The sequence below is a fragment of the Vanessa tameamea genome, chromosome 16 (genome assembly GCF_037043105.1).
Source record: "Vanessa tameamea isolate UH-Manoa-2023 chromosome 16, ilVanTame1 primary haplotype, whole genome shotgun sequence".
In the NCBI taxonomy this organism is placed as follows: Eukaryota; Metazoa; Arthropoda; class Insecta; order Lepidoptera; family Nymphalidae; genus Vanessa; species Vanessa tameamea.
In genome coordinates, this window is record NC_087324.1 from 8,621,397 (window position 1) to 8,636,223 (window position 14,827).

The 14,827-nt window shown below is 32.2% G+C and overlaps 2 protein-coding genes across 4 annotated transcripts in view; one reads left to right on the top strand and one right to left on the bottom strand.

Annotated features, from left to right (window-relative positions):
- The window catches only part of Pdi (Protein disulfide isomerase), a 340,404-nt gene that overhangs the window by 230,439 nt on the left and 95,138 nt on the right, over window positions 1-14,827 (top strand). The window lies entirely within an intron of this gene.
- Window positions 35-13,748, bottom strand: LOC113403037 (ubiquitin carboxyl-terminal hydrolase 10-A-like). 3 transcript variants are annotated; one of them, XM_026643451.2, is made up of 11 exons: window positions 13,568-13,748; window positions 13,440-13,459; window positions 9,870-9,999; window positions 7,670-9,718; window positions 7,301-7,496; window positions 6,725-6,965; window positions 6,356-6,466; window positions 6,072-6,239; window positions 5,403-5,610; window positions 5,004-5,136; window positions 35-4,605 (listed from the first exon to the last, which is right to left on the bottom strand). In XM_026643451.2, exons 4-11 carry the CDS (start codon window positions 9,633-9,635, stop codon window positions 4,470-4,472), a joined length of 3,159 nt encoding a protein of 1,052 aa, XP_026499236.1. In that variant the 5' UTR covers window positions 9,636-9,718; window positions 9,870-9,999; window positions 13,440-13,459; window positions 13,568-13,748; the 3' UTR covers window positions 35-4,469. The 3 variants fall into 3 exon arrangements, with proteins under 3 accessions (XP_026499236.1, XP_026499235.2, XP_026499237.1); XM_026643450.2 differs by lacking the exon at window positions 13,440-13,459 and having other exon boundaries at window positions 13,568-13,720; XM_026643452.2 differs by lacking the exons at window positions 13,440-13,459; window positions 13,568-13,748 and adding an exon at window positions 13,186-13,428.

Genomic DNA, 14,827 nt, shown 5'->3' on the forward strand with positions numbered 1-14,827 from the left:
TAAAAAATTTTTTAATTGAAATTGAAATAAAAAATCAGAATGACACCATATTTTATTCACAAAATTTTCATAACACCAATTTGTTACCAAAATAAAGGATTATTTTATTAGTCATACACACATCCACTTCAACAACTTAGGAATCTGACTATAATGGATAATGCTCTATTTCATTTCCTTTGATCTTAGCATTCGCTTCATCCATTATATCCAGTTGTTTATTTACATTTCAAATAATAGGTTAAACGAAATTAATTATCCTCTACAAGAGCTGTAACTTGAAAATAATTATTCATTTCGTTTTAAAATTATCAATTTTAAAATATTTAAAAATATCTTTTTATATAAATAACCGGTCTGGTAATATATTATTATAAATAAATGTCATAATTTTTTCACAATAAATTACAGCTATCGTAGTGAATATATATTCATAATTATAGTCATTGGGAAACACTTTTTAATACAGCCATGGAACTTAAAACTAATATTAAACATAACTTAAATAATGATCCGCTCATATAAAAATAATGATAAGCATACTGCATGTTTAAAATCTAAGATAGACCGCCGAGTGCTCATTGGAAAAAAATCAGTAGTGTATATGAATATTTTTAATCAATTGCACATATTGTTTGAATTTGTAAAGCTATTTCGTATAATTTAGTTGTTAAGTCTTTACTTCGATATATTTCATTGCACCGAATATAATTGTTTGAGACTAGAAAAAATGTTTTAATATTGCTATCGACTGAAAACTAAAATGTCTATTAGTAATGTTGCTTTTGTCACAACAGATGCGATGAAGACGCTACGGTGTAGCGCTGTCATGATAAACTCGTAAATATTCGAAACTTATTAAAAAAAAATAGATATATATCTATCATAAACGCCCAAGTATTACTTAATGATTCAATAGAAAACAAATATGCTTCATTTTTAAACTCTCATTGTTAAAAACAGTGTAAAACGTTAAAAATAAATTAGGATTACATATTTAATAATCGTACAATATCAGAATCAATCCTCATTAATAGTAGACACATATACATCGATATATTCTTTTAATGATAAATTCATTTTTTAATGACCCATTATTGGCACAGGAGCATTAAGGTAATACACAAAAAGCTGCATTCTAAAATTAGTAATAAAATTATCTCATATTCACTCACAGTTGTTCAGACAATAATAACTATATCAGGAACGTTTACTATTCAGTACACAAACTAATTTACATTTTAACAGTTTATTATATCTACACTGAAATTGGAAAAATGTGATAAAAATTGATACGTTATTAATTGTTATGACGGCTCGTATATGGCCAGCGGTCTCCAACGTTCGGTTCGCGGTAACCGTAAACGTGCTGGATATAGCCACTAAATTTACGCAATATTCGAGAAGGATCGGATATTGGTAAACAATTACCTAGTTTTTGGCCTTAAATGAAGCCCTAAAGTTCGCTTGTTTTAAATCATTGGAAAGAGGCAAGTGGGATCAATGAAAATATCTGAACATTATTTTATAACATTAAGATGATAGGATTTGTATTCAAATAATGTACAACCAATTTTTATGGCTTTTAGCTATTCGTTTTGGTCCAAAATTTTTATTTATAAGTTAAATTCGATTTAAAAAAAAATTAAAACACTACAGATCGTCTTCATAAGCTGTATCGTAATTACAATTTCAAATCAGATATAATCGATACACCTAAAGCATTCGTAAATTCGGCACATTCCAACTCCAGTACACATGTAACAATAAATATGCAACGCAACTTAGACAAAATCAAAAGGCAGGCCATCATTACAAGAAGAAATCTTATTCTAAAGTGCTCAATAATAAAATTACACACCGGCATTTGGGGACCCCTTGCTCAGTCTTACGCACAAGAGGAGCATTACACATAATGGACTACACTTACTCATTATTTACAAATATATATAAATATATTTTGCATTCATTCTTAGTCTGTTTTACTCGAGCAAAACAACTAATCTTTACAATATTCATTATACCATAATATGGTATGTCGAATTTACATTTTTACAATCTTTTAATGAAATTGATATTATACTTCTGCATTCAAGAAGTACAGGAATTGCATTGTTTTATCAAATATCACAACTCGAAACAGCAGATAATTTCATTTTTTGGTGTATGCTCCACTTCAATTTTTTTTTAAATACATGCAAATAATTCCGCGTCATCGCAAGGAACATTTAACTTAAAATCGATTTGTGCAAATATCATACATATTATATTGTGATCTGTAATTTAAAATTTATGTCAGCTCTACCAGAGAGCTATTTGGTTATTTGATATTCTGGTATTTAAAGAATATGAGCCTAAACCATACTAAAGTACAACTGCCATTAGAGATAAATTAATTTATAATCATTTTTCTAAGGCAGTTCAATTATAGAATATAATAATTAATCATGGACTCATTTCAATAAATCACACATTTAATGCTTAAGTTAAAGTAAATTGTATTTATACTCTTGGCTCAGATTTTACTCAAAAAACTAATCATATGTAATGGTGTGTGTTATATATATAATAATAATGCCATTACATCACTAACTATATACTATGAGCTACCCAAACTCCAAATAAACGAATAACAACAACCAAGTTATACATATAAAAGCTTAGAACGTTAGTCATATATAACTCTGTACCAAAAAATTATGAAACTAAACCTATATCAATCTTCATTATGATAGTAGTTAAATTGACTAAGTTTAAGACTAAATATTTTTTATTACAATTGGACTGGAACCAAATTGTGTTTTAGATCATTTTTTTAACACTTAAGTAAAAAGCTCTATTTAGTAGCAAACTCAAAACTTTATTATTAATTTGATTCTAGCAAAATATTTTTTTAAGGCCTTGATATATTGCCTTTAATTTCTAGTGAGTAAAGTTACATACACATTAAACATGTGATTCCAACAACATTTATTTGAGATCAGCAATCGCAACAGATCGTAATCAATACATTGTTGATTCTTGATCTAAAATGCAGCTACGCTCCAAACTAGTGACATAAAACAAAATTATATTGTTAAATACTTGTAAAATTTCCATACACCCCAACAGAAAATTACGCATTCATACACAATACAAAAATTTCTTTACCAACAATAGAAATGATAGATCACAAGTTGATTTTGAATAATATTAAAAACAGACGTCCACAGAGGCCAACGGCGAGATAACATATATTCTATTTAAATTTAACACTTACAATATAACAATATTTACGACTAAACAATCTGTAGTAATCGTCCTTTCACATTCCATATCACAATACCAAGGGCACATCACTCACTGCCTTACTTTCAGTCCGTCGAAGCACCGTTTCCGTAAACTCTAACATTGAATAATCCACTCAAACCCTTACATATTTAATTAATCTAGGACGAAATCTTTAAGTCGAGTTGTTCCATAGTTCATACATTCGCATATCCTTTAAAATGCAATCTGGTGTAGAATGCACAATTTGTTTTTATTTACACTCATCGACATAAAATTAGCATGCATTGGCAGCACAGAAAAATATAGTTATAATTTTAGTACAATATAATGCAAAATATAAAAGATATGCAAATAGTTGAATAAAAGCAAAAAGTGCACCTCCTTTCTACTATCACAACAATATTCAATCTTTGTACTTTACATCAATATTGAATAGTTGATGCATGATTGAAAGAATGATGATCAATACAGAACCATGTATGAAGTTTTACATTATCATTCATTTTTTTTTATATTTTTAAAAATTTATAACACAATTCCATATTGTCAAAACCTTATATCTAAAAAAGGAGTTGGATAAACATATCAACATGAAATATATTCTATAGAATTATTAATTTACAAATCTTATGTACATTTTAGAAATAAAAAACTTTTAGATTGTTTCACATTTTTCACAATTACAGCCGATAATGACAACCGGTAACTCAAAGAATCTCCACTCGAGTAATATACATGGACAATATTTACATACATGTAATTTTTCCTAATATTATATGACTCGCAAGATATAATTTTATCGAATATATTTTGTGATGAAATATATGCATTGATGAAACAAAATATCTCTAATTTGCACTCTATACAAAACATTTATTTACAGCTTGTCTTATTTACACTAAATTTAAATAAGATTAAATTTCTTAAAAAGAAAATATACACAACTTAAAAAAGGCAGACAGTTACTTTCAGTGAAAAAATAACAAGAATCATGAAATATTTGTGCCACAAAATAAAATGCAAACTAATTATTCTTTCAAATCAATTTTAAATGTACTTACATTAAATACAGTGAATTCGTTGTGCAGTAACAAGTCTTAGACAGGCACAGATAACTTATTATATACACGGGCTCACATGAAATCACTTCACAATAACACTAATGTAATATTGTCTGATATATTTAGGCCTCCAATACCTTACTCTGGTTTGCCGGGGGGACGATGTGGAACAAGTGTGTCGTGACGACGGTACATCAGAAGGTACGGCATTCGTGGAGGCTTTGGTTTTAACACCTGAGAATCTGTCACTTGTGTCACAGTTGAGTCATCATACCTTGAAATATAATAAATCAATTATTAGTAACATTGTTTTCTTATATTAATTTAGTTTTCAATGAGTTTATTTACTCAGTCAAGATTGTCTACATATGCAGCGATTTATATCACTTTCAGAGACGAAAAATATGTAACATCATTGTAATTATTTAAAAAATAATGTTTATCAAGAATAATTTGGTATTTAATAGATTAAGTAATTATCTTATGTTTAAAATAACAAAAGTTGCTTATTCAAATATAGGTTTTATTTTAAACAATATCAGTAAGCATCTTCTTATTTGCTTAAACCTACCTACTTTAATACACAGCTTAGTACATTCCGTTGTTTTATTTAAGTCAGAAATCCCATAGTTAACAATTACATTAATTAATTTGTATAAATATTTATCTTACCTTATCCAACCAGCTTGCCCGTGGAAAGTGTCTGTAAGATAATGTCCCTTAACTGCCTCCACTCCTTCATGATATACAACTGCAAATAGCTTGTAGAGACGTTGCTTAGTTGTATGCTTAGAAGACATTATTTCTGTAAATATCATACTACATTTTAGATATTCTGTATATAAGTGTGTGTGTAATATTAGTATAATTTTAGTTACTCAGTCATGTTTGTCCACAATTTAACAATTATATTATTGCTTTCAGAGACGAAAAATAAATAGCATCATTGTGTAATAAATTTTAACATAATATACTTTTTCAATTTAAAAATGGAAATGTGAGCATTTCTATAGTAAGTTTGATTAAATAACCATAAAATTATACTTGTATAAAAATATATATTATACATACTGGGATCAATCTTAAGATCAATAGGGAAGTCAATATTCTTGACAATTTTTGCTGTGTGACCTTCGGCATCCAGTTGGAAGCACTTAAGGTGCAGCAGCAACACCACTGGCAGTTGTTCTAAAGAAAGCTGCTGCCAGGCATCAGAGACACCTTCTAGAGTGTCCTTGCCCGCTAAGAGTTCTAATGCATCTTTAACGGTGTTGGAACGCTGTTGAAAAAGGGTAATAGTTAATAATTATAATTTCATGCTAAATTAACAACACAAGTTTCTGTAATAATATTTTTTTTATTCATATACTTTTCCTGTTTGGTTATTGAGGAAAATATCTTGAGGAAGCCTGCTGAATTTTGACTTCATGGCAAAAAAAAAAGGACTTTATCAACCAATGCTGAATGACATTCATGCTTTCTAGTTATGCAAGATAACAATTCATGAGCGTTTTGCCCAGAATAGGGTCCTTTGAAAAATGTTGACATATACGTCTACTATAATTTATTTGCATCAATAATGAGTTAATAGATGAAAGAACACAAAAAAACAATTGATTGTCCCGAAGTTATAATGTACTCATAAATCGTCTAATTATACGAAAAAAAAAAAAAAAAAAATGTTTCAATATTGATAAGAAAATAAGTTTAGTGTTGATGGAGCTGCTCACTATCCCTCACCTCAATATCGAGTTGCAATGTGAAGAAAGGCTGCACGGCGTCAGTGACGTCGTGGTGAGGAGCTCGGTGCAGCCGCAGGCGCGTGCGGCCGCGGAAGATGTCCGCCACGGGCGTGCGGCGCGCGGCCCATCGCCGCTCCACCGCGCCGCGGTTGCGCGGGCCCATTACCTGCAGCACGAACACAATTACACAATGCCCAGTAATGCCCATTTTAGTGAAAAAATCCCTGATTACCTTTTTGGAGATGTACGTAATCTTGTAAAATTTTAGCACTATTTGCTTACCTTCCATTCATCATCGTCGTCTTCCTCTTCGGCAGGTTGTTCTTGAGCGACAACACCGTTCTGTCTTCCATTGCTGTCTTTTGGTTCTTCCGGCTCTACTAGTTTAATAAGCTAAAAACAATATGTCAACGTTTACACAGATTTTTTTAAATAAAAGTGTACCTAACTTTCCTTTTACATAGCAAAATCAAAAATGCAATATTTCTTTATTAAGGCGACAATTTTTATGAAACAAGTTGAAAACAGAAATTCAATGTTTGTGTATGTAAATATATTTTGAGATTATTAAAGTGCGATTAGTGAAATATGTGATAATTATATACTCTTTTATTATTTTGAGATTAATATTGTTTTAACTTTATTATTTACCTCAAGCATTTCATCATTTAGCGAGTTGAGCAAACACCCAAGGAATTCCTCGGCGTCCTCTTGTCGGCCTTCTTGGGAGCCGGGGAAGGGACGCAGAGCCCTTAGCACACGAAGCCCTGTTGATCCGTCCAGAGGAGGTCCAGCGGGTACTGCGGGAGCTCCGGCTCCGGACGGCCCGGCTTCACCTCGCCCGCGTCGTGCGGCGCTAGCCAGCGGACTGAACTCATAGCACAGCTCTACCCTGGAAGCAGTATTTATAAGTGTAAGTTTAAAATGGATTTAATTACAGGCTTTAAAAAAATAAAACGATTGTGCTATATTATTAATTAAATAAATTTACAGTAACCATAAATTTTACGGTGCACACAATTTGAGTAATTTTTTAATTATTTTTATATTTTGCTGTCAAATATTATAGACCAACTTCTACAAAAACAATTATTACCCTAACCTTTAAGGACACTTTGTAGTTTTATTATAAATGGCAACTAAATTATGAATTCATAAATTAAAATACCTAATAAAAGCGTTACCACACCTTTAACTGGTGGTGGAGTAAAATATCATTTCACTTACATCGAATCAATTACGGGTGTGCTTGATTTCCCACGACGTGTCTGATATGGAAGTGCTTTTAGCATGTTGTAGAAGGGAGGACAAGCAATCAATGCCTGTAGAATCGCATTCACATAGCAGTAATTGGAGCGATTGGTCAAACCGCGAGGCAGGAGCGAAACGGGACGATTTTCCAACTGATATTTTGACAAAAATTCTGTAATACAAAATATTTAGTTTTAGTTTAAATAAATAATTTAACCAAATATTTTAGAAAAAAAAGCAGACAATATTTGGGTCAATGAGTTGATAGTAAGTACTAATATTATTAATAAAATTGAATACCATATATATTAATTAATTTATTAGGAAATTATGTCTGACAATTACCTCCCATTCTGTATGAATTAGGATCATCACTAAATGGCGACGGTTGAACTGGTACTGTCGGTGAACTTTCTTTTTGAATAGGCACTTCTCGGACATCGGTTGATGTTGGTGTGGTAGCTGGCTTTGTTGCCGTGGCTGGTGCGTTCACATTGCTCACGGCGTTTACTGATGTTTTCTCCGAATAAGATATAGTAGGCGCAGCTGTAGTTGTTGGTCGTACAGTTGGTATGGCTTTATCTACTACAGAAGTCAGCAAAGGAGATGCATCATATGGAGGTACTTTGGCTACTGGTTTTTGGACATTAGTAGCTGCCGGTGGTGTCAAAGTTGTAGGACTGGATGGTTCCTCAAGTGGAACTGTCGAAGGAGAAGTTGTACTTGTTATACTGCTATTTTTGTTAGAAAAAAGGCTTGCCCAAGATTTTCCAGGAGCCGGCTGGGGTTGTGGTTGTACAACTGGTGGCGGAATTGGTTCTCCTCTATTTCTAGGTGTAGGGGGAGGAGGAAAATCAGACGCTGTAGGAGCCGGCGGCGGCAATTGTGGCGCTGGAGGAGGTTCGGGCACTGCAGCTGCTTTTCTTGAATGGGCAAATGGCGATTTGTTGGTTACTATCACTGGTGGCCCTTGAGCGTGAAGAGTAATCGATATTGGCATGGGAGCCTTACTAGGTGGCAATGGTGGCTCTCGTTTAGGGTGTTCAATCGGAACTGCTTTTTCAATTTCTGCATTTTCAGTAGATGGAGAGCGATTCGTATTACCTTCACGCTTCTGTCTGTTGCCGAAAGGAGCTTTTGGTGTAGAGGCTGATTGTTGTACTGGAACAGCAGTGGGAACAGTAGGTTTGGGTGGTTGCTTATTGCCAGTAGAAAAAGGTGCAGTAGGTCCTTTCAGTGTCTTTCCAGGCACCGGAGGTACTTTTGCACTTGCTGTTTGAGTATTTGCATTTATAGCAGTTGTTTGTGGGAATGTTTTTGTTGTATTTTGAGCTTGATTAGTTTCTTGTGGTTTATTTTCAGGCGTCCATGCAGGCTTAGTAGGATCTGTCTTAAGCGTCGGTGATGTCTTTTCGATCGGAGGAGTAGGTTTTGGTGCTACGACCTCAGGTGGACGCTCTTGTTTTGGACTACTCGGTCCCTTACTGATTTTAAGATCTTTAATAGGAAGTGCTTCAACATTGCTTGTAACTGTAGCTGTTGTGGGTGTTGCAGGTGGTTTTTGTTCCTGATTTTGTTTATCAGGTGTAAAATTTTTATTGTGGTTCTGTCCCAATACAAAATTTTTAGCATGTACATTAAACTGATGTGGTGTAGATTGATGGGGTGGTTGCTGCGGAATAGGCATAGGCGCCGGGTGATGTGGTGGCGGTAGATACATAGGAGGCATGTATTCTACAGCGCCTTCAACTGGTGGACCATATGGTGGGGCCGCATAGTGTGCGCTTGCGTAGTACGCGTCTACTGCTTCTTGTTCCATAACAACTTCTTGCTGATATTCATCCGGTCCTTTGTCACCTGCATCTCCTTCAACAGGTATCGGATATTCTTGATAGTATGGTGGATATGCATATGGTCCATAGACTAGAGGCTGATACATCGGCAGATGGTATAATGGCGCTCCTTGAGCTTGGGCTGCCGGGTAGTACTGTGAATATGGTACATAATATGGAGGCGGTTGCGGTGGAGGAGGTGAAGGGGCTCGTTTGTTACGACGTTCTCTTCTGTGATTTCTGGAATTTCGTTCCACTTGTTGTGACGGTGGGGGGACGTACTGCGGTTGCGGTGGCTGATAGTACTGGCCCATGTAACCATGTACATTGACGTTAGCTGTGACTTGGCTCACGTATACATTAGGGGGGCCGACCGGCCACTGATGAGGCGGAGGGGGCGGGTATGCAGGCGGCTGCACGTAGGGCGGCGGCGCGTGTGGCGGCCCTCCCGCGCTCCGCTGCGGCGAGTGGGGCGCCATCTCGCACTCGCCGCCCGACAGACTGTCCAGACTGCTCGACACGGTCGGTGGTCCCGCCGTGCTCGATGAACAAGACGAAATATCTATTAACACATAATTTTAAGAAACTATTATAAAATTTCTGAATAGATTAACATAAGAACAGATGAAGAATAAAAAGTATATTTATAATATATTTAGTAAAAAAAATTAACAAAAAAAAAAAATGTATATTGAAAAAAAAAAGTTCCTTACCTACAGCAGGTTCAGTCCAACCGACGGTTGCGATGGTGGACGCAGTTCCAGGTTTTTTCTCGAAGAGTGCACACTGCAAACTGCTTAGTTCCGCTTCTTTCACATCTGATAAGTCTAGGAACTCATATTCCTGCAACACGCCACACATTTTCAAAAATGAACTTACATCTAACACATCCCCTTTACATACCACTCTTCTTAATTTTCTATTTTTCAGACAGTACAAATAGATTTTGAATGCAGCTTTATTTTTTTTCTTCTTGACATAAAATTTAAGATCAAGCATAGAAACATCAAGAGAACTGTCTTTGTAGAAAGCATAAAAAGAAAATATTGTAGTATGATTTCATTAACTGTGTATACTTATACAAGATTACTATTGAAGTTATAATTTAAACTCATTAGTGTAAACCTTTTTACACCACATTCGTAAGATATTTCAAGGAGATTTTATGTCAATTGTTACAAATTTATCAAGATAAAAATGTTCCCAATGTATTAATAAGAGATATAGTATAAGACATACATATCCTCATCTGTTATTGTATGAAGATGATATGTTAGATAATATATGAAGTTGCCATATACAAAGAGGTATTAAGGTATTGAAATTTAAATTTTGATTCAAATAATTCAAGTAACATAAAGAATACTCTGAGCAACTATCAATCTGATAAGACTTTTGACAAAGCAATTTAAAACTGTTGTACAAGGAGTATAGTAATTCACAAAAAAAAAATCAATTAAACAACAGGTAATGATATATTATTAACACCCATTTGTACCAATATGATACTAGTGTCATAGTTGTATTGTATTAAAGAGAATGTAGACAACTTATGTTTCCCTATTCTACATGTAACTATATTCTCTTGACTTATGCATGATTATTTACATCCACAAATCTGAGAAATTGATTGAAATTCATATTATTTAATTTAAATAAAGTATTGGTTTGTGATTCAACTAGGAAACCCATCACATCAATGTACATATTATCTTCATCATTGAATAACAGATGAGGGTGTATAATACATAAAACATGTCTTATACCATATATTAAGGTTAGTAAGAAAGTGCATTAAAAGGGTTCTCCATTCCAAATCCAAAAAATGGTTATATTAAATATTGAGTCATGTTGCTCCATCAATATGTACACCCCTTACCAACATCTCATATAAAAATATGTCATACACAGTCAGTCTATTTCATTTTCTCAGCTAATATATGTGGATGTATAAATTCTTCAAAAAAAAATCCATTGTAAATTTAAAAATAATTAATATAATAATTAAGTAGAGATTTACCATTTGTATTGTTTTTTTAAACAAATGTTTTTAAAGGCAACTTAAATAAAATAATCATAAACATTTGGATGATGTTATATCACTTGTGCCTGTAGTTATACTGTATGTAACTTAATGTAATATTATGTTCAGTTTTTTTTAAATGGATGAAACAGGACTTTATTGAGATTTTCGAATAAATAGAACAAATTTCGAACAAATAGAATAGAATGATGAAAAATATTTAATTATGTATTTTAAAACTATGAGGATCATGTATCAATATGAATAACTGTTTGATTATGTGTAAAAAATAAAACCTATAAAAAAGATTTAACTAGATTTAAAAAAATAAATGTGTTGAGAACACTCACATGAATATAGCTTGGATCTAAATTATAAGAGTAAAAAATAGTGTTACCTATGTAACACTATTAACAAAAACTGAGGTATGTTAAGCAGCATAATCAAACTGAGAAACACTATAACTTGGGTATTTCTCATATAAATTTACTATAGCTTTTGATAATTTATAAAAAATCACAGATAATTTTATTGAAATTTATGTAAAACACAAATTATATTTCATAAATGATATTGCAAGAAGGAATGAAAGTTTAAAATAGTTAAATAATTTAAAATTTTAAGAGAAATTTAAGACAATAATAACTTGTTTTAATACAATTAAAACCAGGATTTAAAGATATACATCAGGAATAGATTACTTGACATTTATCATCTAAAATAGACCTTTTCGAATAGTCTAAAGGCATATAATTAGCTTTGACATTGAATTGACATTACTTCAGTGGTAGAGACTTGAATGATCTATGGTATTCTTTATGGATTTATGAAAATATGGAATTAGACTCTCTGCAAGATCTTGAATCGCAAAAAGCGAAATTGTGGAAGTTGAAATTTGAACTAATTTTGGGATTGAGTTTGAGTGAAAGCTAGGCAGCGACTTTATTAAATAGAAAAATTGCGACTAATTTCTTTTTTAAATTAATATGCTCAAATACTTATAGACTTGTTTTATTCAACATTGTGGATATATTAATACCACTTGAATAAAACATTTCATTTTAGAAATATGTCATGTTTAAATTGATTTTTATTTCACAAATTTTGAAGTTATAGCATAAATGATGTACTTGAAATTGAATAATAGTAATGCAGTGTTGTCGGGTTATATGTCAGTATTGTGTTTGCAAATATCACATAAGTTTATTGTTCATGTTAAATAAGAAACATTTATCGAGGCAGAAGTGTCATATTTACTGAGCTAATAATAATGTGTGGTGTTTAATTTGCTAGATTTAAACTTATGCCATACAAAGTTTCAACATATTCTATAATGCAATGTATTAAATTTCTTTAAAGTTGGGATGACATGACAATATTTGTTACACTGTCTTATCATCTTTATAAAATACATACTATAAGTATAACTCATTGTGAAATAATTTATCAATATATTCACTTAGCTTGTTTTATCTTTCCAAAACGCTGAACAATTTATGTAAATGTAGATTTAAGTTTTGAGTCAAGAAATTACATTAGAATTACTGCATATGTATACAGAATAGTTACAACTTTTCATTTAAAATGTTAAAATTCTCAATTATGTGGAACAGCCACCTGCAGTAATAGAGTATTAATAAATATTTTTAACAACCATATTTTTTTATATTTTTAAGACTTCCACATAAACTTATAGAACGAATAGGGATTATTGAAAAATGTAACCTTGATACGTGATGCAAAAAGGACGGTAATGACAATATACTGAACATTGGACCTCATTACACTTGTCAAATTTATAGGTTATATACGTCCGATTATACATATAACTACATAATAAGCGTAATAAAATAATAAACATATTATAGAAAAGCAATATTCTATCCAGTGTAAAATATTATGCAATTGGGTCTGTACCGACCAAATAACAACAACAAATCCATCTATGAACATGTGGTTTGTCAAGTCATGTAATACGATGCAATGCAAAAGTGAAATTGACATACCTAGAACCAATGTATATTAAATCGCTTCCATCTCAATCCCTTTAAAGCATGATTATCAGCTCTCGTCTATATCTAATTTTTTTCTCGTTAAAACTTAAAGCCGACAAATGTGCGGAACATTTGGAGGACTATAAGATGGCGTAACAACGCTCGGTTGCCGGGTGCAATGTATTGACAAATCAACAAACTTTGACTCTAATTGCTTAAATTCGAATTCAGACCTCATCTACATAATGAAAACTATTAACACTTACCTCCCACGTGCACACAAATTCTGGAAAGAGATATTTTTTCTAATGTAATGGCCAGTTTCAATATCACCAAAACAAGAAACAAAAGCCAAACAAATTTTTTTAGAATACTGCAACTATGTTATCCTTACCGTTTTCATCAAATCCATGGCCTTTTACAGAACACCATTACGAATAATATCTTGGTAAATATTACATATGCAAAGGAACTGCGGCGTTGCGGAATAAAAATCTTAGAACTGGATCGACGTCGAGGCCATGCACTGATGCACTCACCAACACATAACAGGATGTGACGAAACCCGCGCCATTTTCAACTTTGCTAGTGTAGCCAATAGTATTGCTGATTTTGGCTCATAGGCAATGAAAATTGAATGTTGTCATTCTGAAGCGGATGTTAACAAATTTATATAGTAAATTTTTGGTTGACATATTCATTTTGTAAGAGTGAATGCTTTTTTTTGTACATTTACTGTAATATTATAAATATTTGATGAATCGTGATTTCACATAAAAATATTAAAATTGTAAGTTATAAAAATAGTTTGATGGTTCTTGCTAGTAATAAAAAATATGTACAATATTTTGTTATGGTAATAAATTTACAAATACCGCGAAAATTTAATTTGAAATTCCGGAAAACTTTTTTCGATTTGAATAAAGAGTAAAGACTGTAATTTGATACAAGTTACGTAATCTATTATCTAGGTTTGATGAAAAATATTATGGTATAATATTATATAAATAATATTCAATTTCAATTATTACACTTATATAGGTGAGGTAATAATTGATGCTTTGAAAAAAATCTATAAAGATTTGTCATATGTACTGTGTACATTTTCTATTATAATAAGCATGGAACACTTACTTTACTCAAAATTGATACTAGTTATAAAATAGCTTATTTTATTATAGAATGAAAAAATAAATAAATTGAAATATCGAAATAATATCACGTACTGAGAGGGGCTTGTAAAGGACGTGTGGATGATATCTTAATTTTTTTAGGTGCGCCTAATACCTAAACCAATTTAATCGATAGGGGTGAAGAGTTTTAGTCAGGGTTGAATATCGCACTCTTGCCCACGCATGAACGTGGGTATATAAGTGTTAGCATAAACTAAAATCGACTTGAAACCACTCATACTACTTAGCAGCCTAATAAAGTTTGATCATCTGTACCTAAATAGAAATCAGCTGTATTCACTTTTCATATTTTATTTGACGTTACATCGCATTATATTGAAGGTTGATATGACCCTGTAAATAAGTGCGTCACTCTCACCTGCCTACGATCTCAAATATTCTATTAGAGAGCCTCTTATCTTAACAAATATTGTCCTGTTTGGTCAAGGCGCCTAATTCGGCTGCTACGTGATGAGGTGGAG

Coding starts and splice junctions, on each gene's coding strand:
- LOC113403037 (XM_026643450.2), bottom strand. Junction 6,966..7,300: donor ACACCCGTAATTGATTCGAT/GTAAGTGAAATG, acceptor TACTGCTTCCAG/GGTAGAGCTGTGCTATGAGT. Junction 6,240..6,355: donor ACGACGATGATGAATGGAAG/GTAAGCAAATAG, acceptor TTCGTGCTGCAG/GTAATGGGCCCGCGCAACCG.